General features: G+C 47.0%; 8 protein-coding genes across 8 annotated transcripts; 6 read left to right on the top strand and 2 right to left on the bottom strand.

The window, feature by feature from the left end:
* Positions 1–80: 80 nt before the first annotated feature.
* Positions 81–1774, top strand: EDB82DRAFT_432098 (Metallo-dependent phosphatase-like protein; the record flags this gene model as incomplete). Its single annotated transcript, XM_065607711.1, has 5 exons — positions 81–219; positions 296–357; positions 414–849; positions 899–1504; positions 1557–1774. The coding sequence occupies 5 exons, from the start codon at positions 81–83 to the stop codon at positions 1772–1774; spliced, it is 1461 nt and encodes a 486-aa protein (XP_065463973.1).
* Positions 1775–1961: 187 nt separating this feature from the next.
* On the bottom strand, positions 1962–2402 carry EDB82DRAFT_526931 (uncharacterized protein; the record flags this gene model as incomplete). The annotated part of the gene is made up of 1 exon (XM_025727450.2): positions 1962–2402. The coding sequence occupies one exon, from the start codon at positions 2400–2402 to the stop codon at positions 1962–1964; it is 441 nt and encodes a 146-aa protein (XP_025581915.2).
* Positions 2403–2442: 40 nt separating this feature from the next.
* On the top strand, positions 2443–3225 carry EDB82DRAFT_506427 (transcription elongation factor SPT4). Its single transcript, XM_025727449.2, has 3 exons — positions 2443–2723; positions 2790–3043; positions 3100–3225. The coding sequence occupies exons 1-3, from the start codon at positions 2640–2642 to the stop codon at positions 3131–3133; spliced, it is 372 nt and encodes a 123-aa protein (XP_025581914.1). The 5' UTR covers positions 2443–2639; the 3' UTR covers positions 3134–3225.
* On the bottom strand, positions 3226–4651 carry EDB82DRAFT_448350 (domain of Kin17 curved DNA-binding protein-domain-containing protein). Its single transcript, XM_025727448.2, has 2 exons — positions 4141–4651; positions 3226–4089 (listed from the first exon to the last, which is right to left on the bottom strand). The coding sequence occupies exons 1-2, from the start codon at positions 4444–4446 to the stop codon at positions 3379–3381; spliced, it is 1017 nt and encodes a 338-aa protein (XP_025581913.1). The 5' UTR covers positions 4447–4651; the 3' UTR covers positions 3226–3378.
* EDB82DRAFT_506422 (CWC16 protein) lies at positions 4652–6140 on the top strand. Its single transcript, XM_025727447.2, has 4 exons — positions 4652–5050; positions 5099–5142; positions 5193–5220; positions 5280–6140. Exons 1-4 carry the CDS (start codon positions 4936–4938, stop codon positions 5900–5902), a joined length of 810 nt encoding a protein of 269 aa, XP_025581912.1. The 5' UTR covers positions 4652–4935; the 3' UTR covers positions 5903–6140.
* A 6263-nt stretch (positions 6141–12403) lies between these two features.
* EDB82DRAFT_240775 (uncharacterized protein) lies at positions 12404–14131 on the top strand. The gene has a single exon (XM_025727441.2). It carries the CDS (start codon positions 12663–12665, stop codon positions 13839–13841), a length of 1179 nt encoding a protein of 392 aa, XP_025581908.2. The 5' UTR covers positions 12404–12662; the 3' UTR covers positions 13842–14131.
* Positions 14132–14236: 105 nt separating this feature from the next.
* EDB82DRAFT_506410 (uncharacterized protein) lies at positions 14237–15539 on the top strand. Its single transcript, XM_025727440.2, has 3 exons — positions 14237–14484; positions 14540–14946; positions 14995–15539. The coding sequence occupies exons 1-3, from the start codon at positions 14382–14384 to the stop codon at positions 15451–15453; spliced, it is 969 nt and encodes a 322-aa protein (XP_025581907.2). The 5' UTR covers positions 14237–14381; the 3' UTR covers positions 15454–15539.
* Positions 15540–15644: 105 nt separating this feature from the next.
* On the top strand, positions 15645–19721 carry EDB82DRAFT_538610 (mediator complex, subunit Med5). Its single transcript, XM_025727439.2, has 5 exons — positions 15645–16658; positions 16712–16968; positions 17016–17591; positions 17639–18176; positions 18224–19721. Exons 1-5 carry the CDS (start codon positions 15902–15904, stop codon positions 19285–19287), a joined length of 3192 nt encoding a protein of 1063 aa, XP_025581906.2. The 5' UTR covers positions 15645–15901; the 3' UTR covers positions 19288–19721.
* The last annotated feature ends 178 nt before the right edge of the window (positions 19722–19899 follow it).

The raw sequence follows: 19899 nt of genomic DNA, 5'->3' as shown, positions 1-19899 counted from the left end.
CTGCCATACTACCCCTCCCCCTCCTTTGACCTTCGACCTGTTTCTGTGACGCCCACTCGACGACCTTCAATTTTGACAAAATGGACGCCGTTGAACTTAAGAACAAGGGCAACAAGGCCTTCCAGTCTGGTGACTACCTCGGCGCAGTCGACTTTTACACGCAGGCTATCGAAAAGAACGACAAGGAGCCTACGTTTTTTACCAACAGAGCTCAGGCAAGTCATAAATACGATCCATGAATTTACTATTGGACATTCTATTGACTTTAGGGACTAGGCATACATCAAGACTGAAGCGTACGGTTATGCTGTCGCTGACGCTACGAAAGCTATTGAGCTTAACCCAAAACTTGTCAAGGTTCGCCACGAAACGACAGAATTGGGAAACCCAAGATCGAATTCTGACCTGGGCAGGCATACTACCGACGAGGTCTAGCCAAGACTGCGATTCTACGACCTAAAGAGGCTATCGACGACTTCAAGACATGTGTTTCCCTCGACCCCAACAATAAAGATGCCAGGCTCAAGTTGGAAGACTGCAAGAAAATCGTCCGACAGATGGCGTTCTTTGCTGCTATCGAGGTCGGCGATGAGCCCTCTGCAGCTGTTGGCCTTGACCTAGACTCAATGGCTGTTGATCCAGGATATGATGGCGTGCGACTAGGTGATGAGATGACACAAGAATTCATTGACGACATGATCGAGCGTTTCAAAAATGGCAAGAAGATCCACCGGAAATACGTCTATCAAATCATTCTTGCCGTTAAGAAGATCGTCTACGATGAGCCTACAATGGTCGAGGTGGAAATTCCTAGCGATGTCAAGCTTACTGTCTGTGGTGACACGCACGGTAAGAAATGTGCCAGCCAGTGTTTTGTACAACCAACTAATCCTTGTAGGTCAATATTTCGATCTTATGGAGTTGTTCCGTCGTAATGGCACTCCTGATGAGAAGCACTGGTATCTTTTCAACGGTGACTTTGTTGATCGAGGTTCTTGGTCAACTGAGATCGCTCTGCTCTTGTATGCATACAAATGGCTGCGACCTAAGCAGTTCTTCCTGAACCGTGGAAACCACGAGACAGACGACATGAACCGAGTCTATGGTTTCGAGGGCGAATGCAAGGCCAAGTACAACGAGCGAGTCTTCAAGCTGTTCTCTGAGAGTTTCTCTGCTCTGGCTCTGGCTACACTCATTGGAAAGAAGTACCTGGTCCTTCACGGAGGTCTCTTCTCCGATGATAAGGTTACACTTGACGATATCCGAAAACTGAACCGACACAACCAGCGTCAACCCGGTCAGGCTGGCTTGATGATGGAGATGCTCTGGACTGACCCTCAGGAGGAGAACGGCCGAGGACCCAGCAAGCGTGGTGTCGGTATGCAGTTTGGTCCTGACATTACCAAGAAGTTCTGTGAGAAGAACGGTCTCGAGGCTGTTATCCGAAGTCACGAGGTTCGCATGGATGGTTACGAGGTGCAGCATGACGGTCGCTGTATTACCGGTGAGTTGATATGGGTATCTTATTACAACTTTGTCGCTAACATTTCTATTAGTCTTCTCTGCTCCTCGATACTGTGACTCGACAGAGAACAGGGGTGCCTATATCAACATCGGCCCTGACTACAAGCTTCAGTACGAGCAATTTGATGCTGTGCCCCACCCTGACATTAAGCCCATGGTAAGTTGCCACACAATCATATATATCCATGTCTCAACGCTAACCGGATTCCAGGCATATGCGCAAAGCTCTCTCATGTCCTCTCTGATGTAGAAGCGGCGGAGAACCTCTAGAAAGCAAATTGGCGGCGATTTCAGGGTGTATTCAGGTCCCGGGCGTCTGGAAACAGTGCATTTGCAAGGGTAGGCCGATGGGCGATGTACTTTCATACATTTATACCCCATCTAGATGATAAAACGAGGTCCAGTTCAATGATGATGAATATAACAAATGCCACTCTTCAGGCGTTCCATAGTCGGTTTTGTCCGTCTGCTCCGACCATGGCACCCAGCCAGTCTGAGCATTGTCGTAATTGAAGGCTTATTTGCTCTCCGTTATCGCTTGTGCCTCCCCATGCTGTGATGGCTGCTGCGAAGGAGCCGAGATCTGGTCTTGGAATACGAACCCACGCATGGTTGTTTTCCACTTTGAGAATATCGATAGAAATAGCAGCACCTGTGATTCCCAGGAATTGCCGAAGAGCAGCTGTGCAATGGCTTTTGAGAGAAAGATTGTCAAGAGTGGCAGATGACGAGTTGCTGGGAGCGTCTGTGACAAGCTCTAGGTGCGCATATGAGAAGGGCGGTTCCTTGATGGTGCAGGTGAGAATGTCATGAGATTTTTCAAGACCTTTCTCTTGAAAGATGTTCTTCTGACTCGACTGACTTGGATTTTTTGTCATTTTGAATTGATAAAATCAGCAGGCTTTTCTGATGACTAGGTAGGCGTTGAGATCCATCTTCAATTAGAGATTGAAGTTTAAGGTGGATATTGCACTTGGTGCATACCTCGCTTATGTGCATGACAGCTCTTCATCGCCGCCTTTGTCCGTCGCGAACTTTTGAACAACACTCTCCACGACCAACATTTCTCCCCCCTGTTAACACTTGTCGACGATCCCTTCTACGAAATACCGAAAATGTCATCATCCAATTATGTCACAACGGGCCAGGCGCGAAACCTACGCGCATGCATGATCTGCTCGATCGTCATGACCTCCCAGGTATGACCTTCTAACATTGTCAACCTCAGCACGAATCCAGTGAACTGACGTTTTCTCGACATCTAGCGCTTCCAAAACGAAGGTTGCCCCAACTGCGAGGAGTTCCTACACCTCCAGCATTCCCCGGACCAGATCGAGAGCTGTACATCCCAAGTCTTTGAGGGTGTTATCACGCTCGCAAACCCGACCAAGTCGTGGATCGCAAAGTACCAGCGCCTCGATAGCTACGTGCCTGGCATGTATGCCATCAAAGTCTCAGGACAACTACCTGATGATGTTCGATCGACGTTGGAGGACGAGTATAGGATACAGTACATTCCGTAAGTTGAACCCTGGATACGACAAGTTGAAACGAGCTGACATATTGGCTTTGTAGACGTGACGGCACAGAGGCGGAGAACGATGCTTAGAATACGTGACGTTTGACCGATGCGCAACAATGAATTCCACTATTTCTGGCGAAACCGGCGTTGAGGGAATAGAATAGCAGTGATTATGGACAAAAATTCTCGTTTAAAAAGTATTGTAGTGGTATCTATGATGGACATTCAAACCAATAACGCCCCAGCAATTTCCTATGCTTTATGCATGGCATGTTTGCCATAATGATGGTTCCAATATCTGTGATTGTGCCATAAAATAAAATTGAACATTTCTAATTGTTCTTCTGCTTCTTGTTAGAGCCCATGCCAAAATTAAAGCCGGCAGAGTCTCTGGACCGCTTCTTTTCCATTTCTTCTTTCATTATGCGTTCGGCCTCGCTCATCTTCTTAGGCTGTTCAATTTTTGCTGGTTTCTTGGGTCCTGAGGAGAGAGCGTTCTTCTTGGCCTGAGCGAACACGTTCTTGGTCTGAGGCTTTCCAGTAAGCTTCATCGAGATGCCCCCAAACCCGCTTGGCTTCGCTGGTGCTGCGTCAGGCTCCTTTCCTTTTTCTGTAGTTGTCTCTTCCGTCTTTGAGGGATCTGTTTCTGTTGTAGATGTGCCTGGCGCAAGACTCTCTGACGCCTTCGTTTCAGGAGCGGCTGGCTTCGCTCCGAATGAAAGCTTGATCTTCTCACCTTCTTGACGTTTCAGTTCGCGGGCTTCGGGATCTTCTTCCTTCTCCTCGTCATTAGTGCCGACGGCGGCTTGCGCTCGTTTGATTTGCTCTCGAATCATACGCTGCTCCAACTCCTCGTTGCCCTGATCTTGCGCTTCCTTGCGTCTCAGTGCGTCTTGTCGTCTCAAGGCCTCTGGTGATTTGTCGATCCAGGATATGTGTATGCCCTTCTCAGTCTCTTCAACTCGGCAAACACCCTCACGGCCTAGGTGTTTCGCTAGTTCGGTAAGCGAACCGAACTTTGTACTGTTCATATGAATGTGCTCCTATTATTCATTAGTAAGACGGTAGGAAAAGACAAGTTGCATAGAACTAACCTTGTTTGCAATATATTCTTGGTAGAAGCGGTTGATATGGACTTGCTTCTCTCCGTGACCTGTCCTTAGAAGTAGAAGGAAATCGCTCAAGAATTGTTTTGTATAGTCGTTGATGTACTTCTTGGGGTCTTCGCCGACGAGAAGCATTTGTCGCACATGACTTTCACTCATTGTATGCTGCTTGAATCCGTTGGCATCTCTACATTGTTTCTCACATGGTTGACAGTACCATCTCAACCGCTGAAGACCCTTGGCCTTCATGCGGTTGGCGACAAATTTCGTAGATCCGACTTCGGCTTTACCCATGATGTGTTTTGGTGGTTGTAGTGTGTAAATTAGTCAAGTCGAGATTCAAAACGCGGGCCGCTAGACGTAAAAGATTTTATGGGGCGACATGCAGGTCAGTGATGCAAGTTTACGGCGCGTATGCACGTGCTCCCAGCAATAGCGATAAAGAACAATAATGGGATAAAAGCATACGAGATCTAACTTCAGAAGGATAATTTAAAGCTTCGACTTTTGCTTTCATACATGAAGTACCTTTCCTCGCACTTGAGACTCTTTATTATAAATACCTAACTCTGATCCAGATTTATTAACCAGCACAAAGCAAAGCGCAAGTTTCTGATACTGAGCTGTGCTGACTAAGACGCAATTTTCTGCTCCTATTCACCGCCTTGGAACCCGGCGTCATTCCGCTCTCACCTCAACACCAAACTACAGCCTCGATACAATTCCAACTAAACACGACTTTCTTCATACAACTCCCTCAACACATCTCACAACTCGCCCAATATGAGTGAACGCAAGGTCCTACAGAAGTACTACCCCCCAGATTTCGATCCTTCAGCTCTCACCCGCAGCCGCAAAAATAAAGATGCTGGACCCAAAATACAAAAAGTTCGAATCAGTAAGTTTATGAGCCACGGAGACCATGAATTAATACTGACCTCTACAGTGGCTCCGTTCTCTATGCGCTGTACACGCTGTGGAACCTTTGTGGTCCGTATTTTCTGGTTTCAATAAATCCAATAGAAGCTAATATTTCATAGTACAAGGGTCGCAAGTTCAACAGTTCTAGTATTTTCCCTCTTGTTCCTATAGTGATATTTTGTATTAAGAAGCTAACTAGAATACAGAGGAGATACGGCCGGAGGAGAAGTACCTCAATATTCAGCTGATCAGATTGTATTTTCGTTGCACGGGGTGTTCCGGTGAAATTCTTCTACGGACAGACCCTAAGAACAATGATTATAGCTTGGTATCGGGAGCTGTACGAAACAATGAGCCATGGCGCAACCGCGAGGCCGAGAACGAAGATGATGAGCAGCGACTGAACCGACTGGAACGCGAGGAAGCAGAAGCTGCAGGCGAGGAAGAAAAGAATGCCATGGAGGAACTCGAAGCCAAGAACATGGATGCGCAGAGAGAAATGGCCGCCGCTGATGCGCTGGACGAGATCCGACACCGAAACGCACGAATCAACCGATCCGAGAAAGAAGGGGTCGATTTTGCAGACACTATAGTACGGACAGAGGATGAGGAAAGAGAGAAACAGGAGAAGGAAGACGACGAGGCTGCTAAGCAGGCTTTCGCTGCTGCACGAGCCCGGATGGAAATGGAGACCATAGTTGAGGACGACGCGCCTGTGGGGTTAGCTGAGCCAGAACCTGTAGTGCCAGCGCCAGCTCCTAGTTTCAAGAGGGTTGTCAAGAAGAAGAAGGATCATTCCGCAGCTCTGGGGTTAAAGAAGAAAGTATGATTAAGGCAACGAACGGGCAGAGTAAGGAAATGTATCTTTTACAAGGCTATATATAATGATAATGATGGTTGATAATTGAGGAGTTTCGTGCAGAAGATCGATCATGGTATAGGATTATGCTTTTCCAAATTAATCTTTATATTTGTGACTTGAGTATTTAAATGCGGCTACAATTATTGATATTTATTGGGTTACAGAAAACAGTCACAATCAAATTTCATGGTTGAGGTGAAAATGTTAATCATTTATCGTTATTGCAGTTATAGTTAAACTATGTCTTGTTTCCTCCTCTGATGCTTGTATCCCTTGTCTTTCTCTCGCTAGTAGTACAGAAGCTGCTCTCACAACCTCAAAAAAATCCCTTGACCATAAACTCCTTGCATGTCGTGTTTGTAAAGAAAATAGAACATATAAATCAGGCCGTAAGGTCATATGAGAATGAACTTTTTTAGGCACCAGTACTCCGTAAATGTTGTTGTTTCATGAGAATGCCTTGGTTGTAGGACAAGAGGCTGGGTTGATAGACTTCGCCACCATTGACGTCGCATTTGATGTCATGCCAACTCCAAGCCCCATCAGCCAAGGCAGAACGACAAAAAGAGAAGAAGTCATGATGATAAGTCTCTAATGGTGTGGTGTCGTTATTGAATTTGTTTGTCTCATGTCATGAGATCTTATGAGTAGTTGGGGCTGGTGTTGCCGTTGGTCATGGATGAACGGGCGCGCTGAGCAGTAGCGTTGGAGGGGGGAGGGCTAGCACCGGAAGCCTCCATCTGTCGCTTTGTGTGGTCGTGCATGAAGCGAGAGTAGCTTGAGAGGTTGGTAGGAGGAGGAGGAGACATGGACATGGAGACGGAACCGTAGTCAGATCGAGCGGGCATGATGAAGGTGTTGTTTGTGTAGTTGTTTGAGTGTAAGTTGTTTGGATGAGTGGAATTGCAGGCGATCGACTTCTTAAATAGATGAGTCGAGTAGAGATGAATTGATTGATAGGCTTGTGCTGAAACGCTGGCTTAAAGATGAAAAGGCTTGAAAGTGAGGTTGAAGAGTAGTTGTTGTGATTGTTGTTTGTTGTGTTGGATGATGAGAATTGATTTCGAGGGGGGGATCTCAGGGTCTTATTATACCAGAAACCGTACACTCGAAAGAATGAAGACAGAGGAGAGGAGCGGAGCGGGCAAGGTACAGGCTCCAAAGCTTGGGATTAGCCTCCACCCCCAGGTCCCTTGAAAATGCAGTCAGAGTGGAGTGTTTAGTTGTGTAATGGGGGTGCGATATTCCCTCGAGTGGGTGTGTGTGGTTCCGTAGCACATCATCGTCGTCGTGGAGGATGGACCCTTCTTTTTCTCCCTCTTCCTCTCTCTCAGTGTGCGGGTGTCATACCCGTGGTGCCATCAGGAAGCACGAGACAAACAACAAGTTTCCCCTCTTTTTCCTTCAGAAGACACTCAGAGGAGAAAGAGGAAACGGGGCTCAACAGCCAGTTCAAGCCAATGTTATGCCATCATGAGCGACTGATCGGCAGAGATTGTCGTCGTCTAGCGTCTGCATATAGCGTAGCTTGACGAGTCGAGACTGCTGCACAGTCGGTACGTACTATGTAAGCTTCGGAGAGATCGTCGGTATATCCTTGCACTCTGACGCTACGTTTCTTGATTCGTTCGAATCAAACAACCCCCAGTTGTTCAGGGTCCTGCTCCATCGCCACCACTTTTTTACTTTTGTGGACTCTGAAGCAACAGAGCTTGTGAGAGGCGAGGCTACGCCGACAATGAGATAATTACAGTACACCCGTTTACTGTATTTGTGTATTTGCTCTTGTTGATCAATAGAAAGAACCCTGCACGCAGTATCTTACCTTAGATGACTGCAGCGGAATGGAGATTATAGACAAACAAAGAAAGACCCTGCTGATCCGGGCCCGGCATTGAAGTCATCTCGTGCATCATTTCTTTGCTTTGGAGGTGGGCGATTGGAACGCATGTCTTGAAGCTCGAGCCAAACAACGGGGCAATGATGCATTCGGAGCCATATCAATGTTTTGATTATATCATGCATGATCCGAGAAGAGAATATCCTCTTACGACAATAACGAGAAGTGGAAAGCTTTTTCCGGCAGGACAGTCTCACGAGAAAGGATGAATGACAGAGTTTACCGCAGCTGCCTGTGGGCGCCCGCTAATGGCGCAAAAGTCCATTGAATGATTAATGACTTTTTTCAGCTACGAGGCCATGAGATCTATAGGAAGGGATCAAGGGACCACGAGGAGCTTACTTTCTGAGCCCTGGGGCGGGTCACGCGGCTGTTTGGAAACAACGGTTCGTCGAGGTTCTGGACCTATTTGCCAAGACGCGGCCTACAGACCCTTGAGACCTCGACAAAGAGGGGACAAGGATTGTCAGAGACATTTCGATATGAGGAGGGATCATCGCTATGTTTTCTCGGGGTGGCATTCATCCGGGCCTTTTGAGTCGTTGGGGCTATTCTAGCGCCTACGAGATCTAGTAATTTAGCCCAGAGATCAAACAGAGAGCGGGAGCGGGATTAGTCCAAACTGACGACGAAGTTTTAGAGTGCATAATCTTTACTGAGATCTCGAGGTTGACAAGTGTTAGCGTATATCGAGAGCCACAAGTTTCAGAATTTATTGGATCTCTCTGATTGAATATGTTTTTCTTGCGGCTCAAATGTCGCATCAGCGTGGGGATGAATTCCGATATACTTTCTCGGGTGGGCGCGCATCACTGGACCCATCCATGGAATGGTGACCGAGCCTGAATGTGAGGTCTCGGATTTTGGGCACCCAACAGCATGGGATTGTTAGAGGATTCCCATGGCCCCGAACCTAAATTCCAATCTTGACTACTAATTTCCCATCCTTGGCTAAAGCGAAAACCCAGGATCATGCTCGCTACTTTATTAACGAATCGGACTGACCTGCACCGGGATAACAGTTTGAACAGCGAAGCTATTCCCACTTTCCCCATATCCATATCCTCGGTGACTGCTACACCGAATCTCTTGATATATGATTCTCCATTGTAAAAAAGACCCTGAATGAATGTTCAAGGATGGCAACAGATGTGCCCCAGAAAACTCATCCCTGACGTTAACAGCTCTGTATCTTTCAAGTTTTGCCCAAGATAAAGAAAATACAAAAACAAACGCCACAGAAACGGGATTAATTGCCTGCCTAATCTCATGTAGAAACGGAGAATGGCAATTACGTCGAGTTCCCGTCTCACCCTCACGGCTTCACCCACCGTGATCCAATTATCCAATTCTGTGGCAGGCAAAGTGAGTTACTGTGCCGCTCAGCGAGTAAGAATTTGGAAATGGTAGTCGAGATTCAAGTGGGCCAATGACGGCATCTATGGATCTTCGTTGAGGAGCGAGAGCGCCAATGAGGTCACTTCATCCGCCACGCTAAGAAGCATCTCCACTGTTCAGTTTGCTGATGTCACCTTTTTTCAGGGGGGTTTTACAGGTGTTGTCACTGCTGGGGGGAAACGGAGTCTGCTCTGTTTCTGTGACGGGAGAGGCAGGCACAAGATGCTACCGTACACCGTCATATCTCGCCTCACATTGGGCTCTCACCACCGTTTTTGATGCACATCAAAGGAGAAAGGGTAAGGGGAGGATGGAACATCGTCATGGGTAGGGCCTCTTGCAGTCGGGTACACATCCTGAACCCACAAGGCTACTGTAACTACAACTATCGACATTCCCGTCTGCGTCATTGCATTGGTCAAACAAGAAGATGAGTTTCTTAGACGAGGAGGCTAGCACATATCCTGTATCTCTGTTGACTCTCAGTCTGAGACCTCAGACTCGTCTACCAATACTAACTCTATCCTCGGCCGTCACACGTCAAACTTACTTAGAGCCTCAACCGTGCCTCACAAGCTTGTTCTTCACAAAAGTGCTGGTGGTGCAGAAACGGTTTCTAGCTTGAGCGTCTCGACCAAACAGAGGCCCGTGATCTCGAGGTCTGGCCAGCATTCTCCCCATCTCAGCAGTGAACCCCTTGCAGCGCCTAGACGGCTTGATGCTCAAAAAGGCATAATACATCTTTGTCAAAAAACTGAAGCATCTCGCCTCTCAGATCAGCCGTCGTGACACGTGATGACGACACTGATCTTTCCAAATCAGTTTGTCTATACGAAAATCACCAATGCCACTTACGAAATAGCTTCCTCAGTAGCAGAAAGAGGCTCATGGACCTTCTGTGTCTGGCTTAAACCGTTCTAGACTCTGCCCCATTTGTATACTTGACATTTCCCTGGTCTTTGACAGGGCCTCTTTGCTGCAAAGAATCCTCTGTTGAAGCCCCATCCTGTCAACTTTATCCTTGCTTCTGATGTTTGTTTTGACGTCGTTGGAGATATGACATAAGGCTCTCTCATCGAAAAGGCTGCACGCCTGCAAAAAAGGCTTGACCCGATCTCACTCGCATACGCAATCGCAATAACAATCAGCGATGATCTAATTCCCATATTGCAGATAAGACCTGTCAACTCAGGGGAGGTTTTGCTGACCGTAACAAGCGACGGTGGAGGGTTGCCTTGCGGCAAACTTTTGCATCATATTACAGCACCTCCCCGGGATATGACGTTTAAGCCGCACCGCCAACATAAGGGGCCTCTCGTACTTGACAGCCTTTCAACCTTCTCCTTTATGTGTTCATGACGATAAATGGATACTGAGCATGTCATTGTGAGTGCATGCTGGTCTACACTCGGACGTATTTTCTTACCATAGAGGTTGTCTTCGCCAGCTGAGATGAAACCGCGGGTGTCTTTCCATCAGGATAGCTGGACTGGCAATGCCAGCATCCAACCGTTCATCGTCACCGTAAGCGTCACCGTCTCCATCTTTATTGTGCTTGATCTCGATAACGGTTTCCCCATTAGGCATTTGCGCCTAATTCTTCATCGAGATACTGCGATCTAATACCGTATATAGGTAACACTGCAGGATATGGTAGGCAACGGTTCCGGATCGAGATTGACGTCTAGAAACGGACTGGAGCTGGGTGTGATGATAAATGAGAATAATCTAATGATATGCTACTTAAGAATATCCGAACATTGTCGTCATTCATGTTAATCTACAATAACTGATGATGGTGTTGGGGTGTAGCTTTAAACGTGCGAAGACAAGATTATTGAAATTCATGATCCAGGAGCTTATGACGATGCCATACATTGTTTATCATCGTTTTTTCTCTGTTGAATTTTTCATAGTAATACAACCTTCTATAGTTTAGCAAGCAAAGTGTTTGATGTTGTAGTTACTGCTGTTTCTTCAATCAAGACCACTTCGCAAGTTGCTTGACTGAAATCAGTCTGAGTGGCCAGTAAGAAACAATATCTTCATTGACGAAAAACAACCACGTTATACTAACCAATAAGACCCCCTGCACAATGTGTAATTCTACTCCAATCATAACAATCTGCTATCGTTCGAAATATGAAGCTAAGTTGGTAGTTGAAAGGTTGTATCACGAATGGAGATTTAGTGTCGCATCGCTTAACCTATAGCATAGCCGAGAACTCCGGCTTTTGTGAGCCAAGAAGTGTTGAGATGAGACGAAGCAAATTTTAAAGAGGAGTTTCATTTTAATCACATACAAGTGTTTCGTTCATATTCAACACATTCATTTGTAAGTATTGCGGTTGTCTTGTAGAGGCATGTTGAATTAAAGTCAACAGCTCGAGGTGGGCCCCCAAGCCAACTTTACCACACTCGGTAATTACTCCTCTTGGCTCAGCTGTCTCTCACTCAGTCGAATGTTGTCAAAGACTTTGACCTCCTGATATTCCTTGGGTGTGTTGTTGTAAAGCTTGGCTATTAAAAATAGAAGATAGCATGATTTAAACCAATTACCCACATATAGAATAGTTCTTTCCCTGCTTTTACGCATCTCAAGCTTGTTTAGAGTTTTTTGCTCTTCCAGTACCTGGTTTCTGAGAGTTAACCAGGTAGCTAGAAACAGATACAGGGTCCAGACTCCCGGCAGTTGATGAATGGAATGGAGCACTTACTACGAGGGTAACATTGCGGACCTTGGCTGCATGTGAAAGCGGACTCATCCATCAATCATCACTGTAGTTTGACAACTTATAAATGTAACAGAAACAGCTTGAAGGGAGATATGTCGGCATTTGAGGATAGAAAACATAGTACATCAAATGTAAGCCACATGTTTCCAATTCTCGGTTTCGCATCTAGCTCATGACCAATTCTTTACAATGTGTAATCAACACCAAACTATAGCGGAGCGGATCTCGGAGAGTCGCCTAACAAAAGTCTCCGAAACCCGCGCGAGAGGGAGCCTCAGAGCGTCAAGCAGCGCAATTGGTCAATTTTAACCAACTATCTTCTATGGGACGCCGCTAAATCATGCCGCGCGCGGCGTGGCAGCTAATTTAAATTTTGTTTCGTAAGCAGCCTACAACTCAAACATGCACAAGCTGAGAAATCGCATTGCAGAGTAGCACTTTGCTGTGTTACAGCAAGACATGGACGGATTGATGAGTTTGTAATATGCCGAAGAAGTATCCGGAGGTTAAATGAATTTTGTATATAGAGCTCGTCGGGTCCGGCTCTGGATCAACAATCTCTTCTCTCAACTCAACCCACATTACAACAATATCACAGCAATCAATTGAATCTTCAATTACATCTTCACTTATTATAACGACAGCGATACATACTCACTTCAAGCATATTGATACATCCAAAACTCCACTTAACATGTCTGGCATGAAAACCATCGTGGTCCTAGGCGCAGGCCCAGCTGCCATGCCCATCATCCGTCAAACAATGGTCAACCAAGTCCTCAAGCGCGACGACCTCAAGATTGTCGTCGTCTCCCCCAACACTCACTTCCACTGGCCTGTTGCAATGCCTCGTGTCGTTATCCCCGGCCAAGTACCAGATGACAAGGCCTTTGTTCCCCTTGAGCCTACTTTCGCGGACTATCCCTCCGACAAGTTCGAGTGGATTCAGGGCAAGGCTGTTGTTCTTGATACTTCTTCTAACCTCGTCAGCGTTGAGCTGAACGACACTCCTACTGTCCGAGAGGTCAACTACCACACTCTAATTATTGCTACTGGTTCCCGAACGCGGGACGGTATGGTTTGGAAGGGTACTGGCTCTACACAAGATGCCAAGACCAAGTTGCACGATGTGCAGGATCAGATCAGCAAGGCCAAGACCATCGTTGTTTCTGGTGGTGGAACGACCGGCTCTGAGACCGCTGGTGAACTTGGCTTTGAGTATTCTCAGCATGGGAAAAAGGAAGTCATCTTCATCTACTCGGGCGCTCTGCCCCTTTCTCCCCCTGCCACCGACACAGTCCGCAAGTCTATCGTCAAGGAACTCGAGAACCTCAAAGTCAAGAGTATGCCAAACACAAAGGTCATCAGCGCAACACCTACACCAGGATCCTCAGACATTGTCATCGAAGTCCGCTCTTCTGATGGCACGATTAAGCAAATCACCGCGCAGGCCTACCTTCCCGCAACAGGAATCGTTCCCAACACTGAGTTCGTCCCCAAGACGCTCCTCGACAACAATGGCTTCATCAAGCAGACCACTCGTCTCCAGGTTGAAGGACACAAGAACGTCTTTGTCGTCGGCGACGTAGGCAACCTTGAGGCGTCACAGCTTGGAATGGCAGAGAACCAGTCGATACACCTCTTCAAAAGTCTCCCTACATATCTCGAAGGTGGCGAGGTCCCTGAGTATGTTCCTGCAAACAAGACTATGTTCGGCGTGACGCTTGGTCGAAGCAGAGCGACAGGCCAGTTCGGTACCTGGAAGTTGCCTAGTATCATGATCTGGTTCGCCAAAGGCCGGGCCTTGGGCACTGACAAGTCTGAGGCGTGGGCAGCTGGAAAGAGAACTATGATGCATACTTTTGAGAAGTAATAGGCTGCAGGGTTTGGCTTGAGTTTAGATGGCAGCGTAAAGATTCCCCTGTGTTTTACGAATATTATAGACTATAAATTTCATTAATAGCTAATCAACCCTTTATTCTTACGATGCAGCCCAAGCTAGTTATTCGATGTGACAAGTCTTCAGTAGGCATGAATCTCCTTGAACCAATGGATACCACGAATATCTAGCCAGTCTGGCTTAACCTCATGTTTCTGAAGATATATATCCAACTCCCAATATCCATTAGTGCCACTTAGTTTTCGGCTAGAGTCAATATATAGATATAGTAATGCACCACAGTCTGCATTTTGTAAGTTACGCCGTTAAAATTGGGTCCATGCATTGCTTACTTGGAAGAAATAGCAGCTTTAGTAATTCAGCCTAGTGTTGTGCTGCGCCCTATTTATCCTGTCAGACAATACTTTATAGTAAACAAGTCAATCTCACCCACCAATTTTCGCACTCATATACTGGGGTTAACCATCCAATTGGATATTGCGCTCAGCTCAAGGCTGAGACCAAGCTGTCAATATGTCGCTCTTTCTAAACATGATCCGTGACAGATTCATCACGATACCAGCACAGGAAGAAGACTGCACAGGCAAAACATTCGTTGTGACAGGAGCAAACAGCGGTAACTCTGAACCCAATAGATCGCTCTTATTTAGAACTGATGTCGTTCTCACCAGGTATTGGCCTTGAAACAGTCCGTCATCTTACAGAACTTAAAGCCGCCAATGTGATCTTGACATGTCGAAGTATTGAAAAGGGCGAGCAAGCCAAGGAGGACATTGAAAAATCGACTGGGAAGCAAAATATCGTTCAAGTTTGGCATCTAGATCTCGCTTCGTATGACAGCGTTCGGGAATTCGCTTCTCGCGTCAACAAATTGGAGCGTGTCGATGCCTTCATCAACAACGCTGGCCTTCTCGATTTCAGTCGTGAGATGATTGAAGGCCATGAATCAATGTTGGCTGTCAACGTAATATCTACGGCTCTGCTTTCGCTCCTTGTCTTGCCTGCCCTAAGGCTAACAGCGATGAGGTTCAATATCGCTCCTCACCTTGTCATTGTATCTTCCGATGCAGCTTTTGATGTACGTTACTACGAGTACGCCTGACAGCCCATCACTGACAGGAACTAGTGCCGTCTCCCTATAGATGAGCCAAACATATTCGAGGCTCTCGATGCTCAAACCAACATTCTAGAGCACTACAACAAATCAAAGCTCTTACAAGCCATGTTCATGTCTCGACTCTCCCAAGAAATTGACGCTTCTGGAAAGGGACATATCCTCGTCAATGCAGTACACCCAGGTTTGTGCTGCACACAGCTCTTCAAACACATATCTTTTCCGTTCTCCCTGTTTCTCTCTGCCCTTGTAGCGATACTTGGACGGACCCCGGAGATGGGATCTCGGGCGTTGTTGGCTGGAGCTTTTGCAGGAGAGGATCTACATGGAAAGTTCATGTTCAATGGCGAGGAGCACCAGCTTCCCAAATGTATGCAAGGGGACGTAGGCGAAAAGTTGAATAGACGTGTGTGGGAGGAGCTGATGGAATTGCTCGAGGGGATTGAGCCTGGGGTAACGGATAATATCTAGACATCGAGTGTGATTATGTACTAATGTAATATCAGTCGGTCTCTATAGTATTTTTGACTTGGAGATTTAGATAAATAAAATATCAGTTTATCAATGCCACCTCTCCTACCTTTATTTGTCGACGGCGGAATTAGTCCGCACTCTAATTAAGGTCCCACCATTGCACCTTGCATTACCCAGAGCAACATCCACCCATACACTTAGGGTGCGCGACAGCTCTATGCGCCCAGGCTTCAACCACGAGTTTATGGTCTAATGGACCTATTTTTTGGACATTATTAGTGTTTTCAGGTACTTATAGACGGAATTGTATTTCAAAAAGCCTCTCTGCAAGGCCATCGTTCTATGGACGCGATTCAGAGCTTCGTTGTCCATCCTTGATTCATTTCGCGACACCGACTACCATCCTCTACCTCCCCTTGACGATCGATACCGAGCCTCCTTCGCTATGGAGAACCCTGCGGCAGCTGGAGATGCTATGCGTGCAGCAATTGAGTACTGGTGCCAATTCGTCGCTCGCTGTGTTTCCGAACGACTCGAGACAGACAAATTCGAGGCCTACGTCAAGATTGTCCACGATCAACATCCTCTACCTCCCACCCTCGTCGCCGACTTCTTTCTTCGCCCTCAGCCTTCAGATGACAGTAGCCTCGATCCCAGAATACCTCCATACCTCCAAGTCCTCACAAAATTGGGCTATGTTGACACACCGTCAATACTAAGGGCCTTGTACAAGTACTCTTCATCCCACGCACACGCACAAGCGCAAAAAGAACATCTGCAATTAAACATTGAAGAAGGAAAGGGAAAGGAGAAGGAAAAACAGAAGGAAAACGGGGATGACAAAGAAAAGGTTGAAGAGAAGGGGGATGCGCAACCCAAGAAGAACATCATACGGTGGAAGAGCTCTTACTGGGCCGAAGAGGTTCTCTTCTACAGACTTACTAAATCAGTAGTCGAGGGTAGAGCGATACAGGACTCGAGGACGGCTTTGGAGGTGGCCATGATCATCTCAAAATTCATGGAATTATTCACCACTGCCCTGCCCGCAACCGCCTTCGCTGCTGATATGCTTGAGCAGCAGTTCCCCAGTGGCCAGCTGAGGGACGAAATGGAGTCATCGCGAGCAGCTCTAGTTGCACTACTTTTGCGCTTGTGCGAGAATAACATTCTCGTCAGCGCTATAGGTAAACCATTTGCGAAAGGTATGCCATCCGGATACCCATCCTTGGCGGCCTATTGTACTGATTGATTGTAGATGTTCGAAAAGCGCTGTCCACAAGCCTAGCAAGCTTTTTGCCTGCACTGCAGCTCGTGCCGGAGATAGCTGACAAGCTCGAACTGTTCCGCACTGAAATTCTTGCCAGCTCTGACCCTGCAGACAAGAAGAAGCAGGTCGCCAACGCCGCCATGGATGAACTTCTTGATTCTACTGTTGGTCTGGAGAACTTTGTGGTAGCACCGATTTCTGTCAGCAATACGAGAGCAGGTTTGTATATTTATCTCAATGCTGCGGTGAGTATGCCAACTTCTTAGGCTATATCATATACTAACTGACCTAGCTTATTGGACGCCCCATCTTGGACGATCATGCTCTGTTCTCCTACATGAGTAATAAGTACGGAGCAGACATCCAGTCAAGTGCTATTGATTTAATTCTGGCATCATTCGACATTCTGGCTAATGCTGTGTTCCGCAATGAGGGACAGAAGGACGCTCACCTCCTGCGTTCATTTTTGATCAACAAACTCCCCTTGCTCCTATATCAACTGCTGCCTCCTGGCTTCTCAGGCACATCGGCTGAATTCTGCATCACAGAAGCGCTCACTCATGTGGACACCAGCCTATTCCCTACGGCCTCACTCATGTTTGATGAGTCTAGGAACAACAACCCTTATACTGAAAGTATTAGAGAGGAGTTTTGTGCCGCCTGTGTCCTTCACGGGCTTGTACAACGGGAGCACGTTGAGAGAATCCTGGGCGAGATTTCACTTTCATATGAGCCGTCTTTGCAGAAACATTCCAAGGATAAGCTGGTGCAGGATTGTTTATCTGATATAGACAAGATTCAGGGTTTGGTTCGGGAGCTTGACAAGACGGATGGCAACGTTGGGGCTGTTTGTCAAGCCCTCGTCGAGGTATGTACTCTTGAGTCCTCATATTGGCAGTATCTAACGAACCATAGGTGCTGCGGCAATCATGCCACAACAAAGAGACGATGTCTCTGAAACTGCTCTGTAGTCAGTTGGCAGCAAAGCCCCAGTCACTGGATGTTATCCTCCTTTTTGAGAAACTGCCAAACATACTCGAACCTTTGTGCCAGCTACTCGACAACTGGCGATACGAGGAAGACCAAGGCGAATATCAGCCTGTGTACGAGGAGTTTGGAGCAGTCTTGCTTCTTGTATTCGCCTTTACGTATCGTTATAACCTTAACGCAGTGGAAATTGGAATTACAGCCCCGGACTCATGGGTAGCTAGGATAATCGGCCGCGGGCATATTGGACGACAAGGTGACGAGCTTACACAGCGGGAGAATGATCATATCAACGGCTGGGTCCATGGTCTCTTTGACACAGAGGCTGGTGGTCTCGGTGACGAGTTGATGTCTTCTTGTCCGCCACAGGAATTTTATCTCATAGTGGCACCCCTTTTCCAGAGCATCGTGGTTGCTTACACGTATGGCTATCTGAACGATGAAAGCCTTAAGGGAGGAATAGAGTGTAAGTACTCTAACCATGGATTATTAGGCATGTGCTAACTCGGATAGACCTCGTGGATACCTTCTTGCTGCCATCTCTTGTCCCAGCAATCCGGTTCCTAGCAGATTACCTATGGATCGACCAGAAGGAACAAAAGTCCATCATCAAGATCCTGCAGCTTATTTTACTTCCAAGTTCAATTTCTGGGGAAGCAAGCACAATGCTTTCGTCTGTGAAGAATCTTATTGCAAAGCCTTTGGAGCATGCTCTGCGAACATATCAACGCCGGGATCCTAAGAACCAAGACATTGAACCTCTTCTGAGAACTCTCAAGGAGAGCATTCCTCTATCACGCCGAACAGGGGGCACAGATCTTAACGAGCTTGAATCATGGACGGCTACACCTCCGAGTGGCCTCTCCAGTGCCGTCAAGCTCACCATTCAAGGCCTCGTTCACTGGAGCATACATCCTGCTATGAACAGTATGCCGACTTCTTATACTCATCGGCAAATCCTGGCTGGACTCAAGATTTTGGGCCCCAGACGACTGTTGCATGTGATCCTGGAGGAAGTAAGACAACACACGGCAGCTGGAAGCGCTAATATTATCTACGACGTGGCTATGTCGTTGATTTGCGCGCCAGACGCCGTGAAAGATACCCCGGTAACGGGTATGCTTGATGCCAATGGCAACATGCTTCCGCCAATTCAACGTCAGCGAACCCTCCGTGATCTTCTCAAGGTGGAAGTCGAAGGTTGTAGGAAGCTTCAAAAGGAAGACCCTGTGTTGGCTGAGCATGTGGTACGCTTACACCGTCGAGTCGAGGCGCAGATGATTGTTCCTCAGCCACAAGGAATGCTTCAGCCAGCGGACATGACACTCAACCTTACCGACGATACTGCTGCTCTCGGGGATGCCATGGCTGCTGCAGCTTCAGGAGTTCAGGGCGATAACATGTCGGTTGACAATCTGGCTCTCGATGTTAGTATGGGAGGTGTGTCGTCTGACATGGGGCTCGGGTCTGCCACTGATGGTGGGAATCTGGATCCTTCCGGCGATGCCGCTATGTTTGAAGGGTTTGACACACAGGACATGGACAATTTTAACTGGGACATCACCGACACATTCTAGTTGGAAGAACACCCATCACGGTGGAGGTACTAAGTTATGGGGCATGCGGCGTCTGGTTGCTTACGGGTTCAGGATAACCAAATACTACTTCAATAGAGGTATTACACTAGTGCTGACACTCTTCTCGTCGATAGATGACTGTACTGGAACACTAGGAACAATACACCACGCTTCCATAGTTCAGCAACTTGTTCCGACGTAGTGAGTGAGCTGTCATCAAGCACCAAGAAGGCATCGGTTCCGTGGTGTAGTTGGTTATGGCATCTCGTTGAGCGTCTGTTGGCTTTCTGTTGATGTTGTGTAACATTCATGACTACACTATGGCTGGATTCCGAGTGTTGGCGATGCCAGCTGCCAGTTGGTTCGTGAATGACGAGTTACAAATGCATCTAGGTGAATGTCCTTCTAAAATTTAGATTAGAATATTAGAGTAGTAAAATTATCTATAATTGTTTTATAAAACAGAATGGCATCTATGAGAAGTAATATCTTGTCAACTCAATCGTTCTATTACATATTTACATCTAGAGCTAACAGTAGACTAGACCCTGCACCATGTAGCTAGGCCAATCCCTGTATAGATGATTAAAAAAGAGCATGTCAGGCACTAAA

This window comes from Fusarium venenatum (assembly GCF_020744135.1).
Source record: "Fusarium venenatum strain MPI-CAGE-CH-0201 chromosome Unknown EDB82scaffold_3, whole genome shotgun sequence".
NCBI lineage: Eukaryota > Fungi > Ascomycota > Sordariomycetes > Hypocreales > Nectriaceae > Fusarium > Fusarium venenatum.
The sequence above is the reverse complement of the archived record's forward strand: the minus strand, read 5'-3'. Positions and strand labels throughout refer to the sequence as shown.

What these genes read in the sequence shown, in the direction of transcription:
- EDB82DRAFT_448350 (XM_025727448.2), bottom strand. Translation starts at nt 4,446, where the DNA reads ATGGGTAAAGCCGAAGTCGGATCTACGAAATTTGTCGCCAACCGCATG. An exon ending in AAGAATATATTGCAAACAAG is followed by an intron (nt 4,090 to 4,140) that starts GTTAGTTCTATG and finishes AATGAATAATAG; the next exon opens with GAGCACATTCATATGAACAG.
- EDB82DRAFT_240775 (XM_025727441.2), top strand. Translation starts at nt 12,663, where the DNA reads ATGTCTGGCATGAAAACCATCGTGGTCCTAGGCGCAGGCCCAGCTGCC.
- EDB82DRAFT_538610 (XM_025727439.2), top strand. Translation starts at nt 15,902, where the DNA reads ATGGAGAACCCTGCGGCAGCTGGAGATGCTATGCGTGCAGCAATTGAG. An exon ending in AGGTAAACCATTTGCGAAAG is followed by an intron (nt 16,659 to 16,711) that starts GTATGCCATCCG and finishes GATTGATTGTAG; the next exon opens with ATGTTCGAAAAGCGCTGTCC. An exon ending in CCTTAAGGGAGGAATAGAGT is followed by an intron (nt 18,177 to 18,223) that starts GTAAGTACTCTA and finishes TAACTCGGATAG; the next exon opens with ACCTCGTGGATACCTTCTTG.
- EDB82DRAFT_506422 (XM_025727447.2), top strand. Translation starts at nt 4,936, where the DNA reads ATGAGTGAACGCAAGGTCCTACAGAAGTACTACCCCCCAGATTTCGAT. An exon ending in AATACAAAAAGTTCGAATCA is followed by an intron (nt 5,051 to 5,098) that starts GTAAGTTTATGA and finishes TGACCTCTACAG; the next exon opens with TGGCTCCGTTCTCTATGCGC. An exon ending in CACGCTGTGGAACCTTTGTG is followed by an intron (nt 5,143 to 5,192) that starts GTCCGTATTTTC and finishes AATATTTCATAG; the next exon opens with TACAAGGGTCGCAAGTTCAA.
- EDB82DRAFT_506427 (XM_025727449.2), top strand. Translation starts at nt 2,640, where the DNA reads ATGTCATCATCCAATTATGTCACAACGGGCCAGGCGCGAAACCTACGC. An exon ending in CGATCGTCATGACCTCCCAG is followed by an intron (nt 2,724 to 2,789) that starts GTATGACCTTCT and finishes CTCGACATCTAG; the next exon opens with CGCTTCCAAAACGAAGGTTG. An exon ending in TATAGGATACAGTACATTCC is followed by an intron (nt 3,044 to 3,099) that starts GTAAGTTGAACC and finishes TTGGCTTTGTAG; the next exon opens with ACGTGACGGCACAGAGGCGG.
- EDB82DRAFT_506410 (XM_025727440.2), top strand. Translation starts at nt 14,382, where the DNA reads ATGTCGCTCTTTCTAAACATGATCCGTGACAGATTCATCACGATACCA. An exon ending in TGTGACAGGAGCAAACAGCG is followed by an intron (nt 14,485 to 14,539) that starts GTAACTCTGAAC and finishes CGTTCTCACCAG; the next exon opens with GTATTGGCCTTGAAACAGTC. An exon ending in CTTCCGATGCAGCTTTTGAT is followed by an intron (nt 14,947 to 14,994) that starts GTACGTTACTAC and finishes GACAGGAACTAG; the next exon opens with TGCCGTCTCCCTATAGATGA.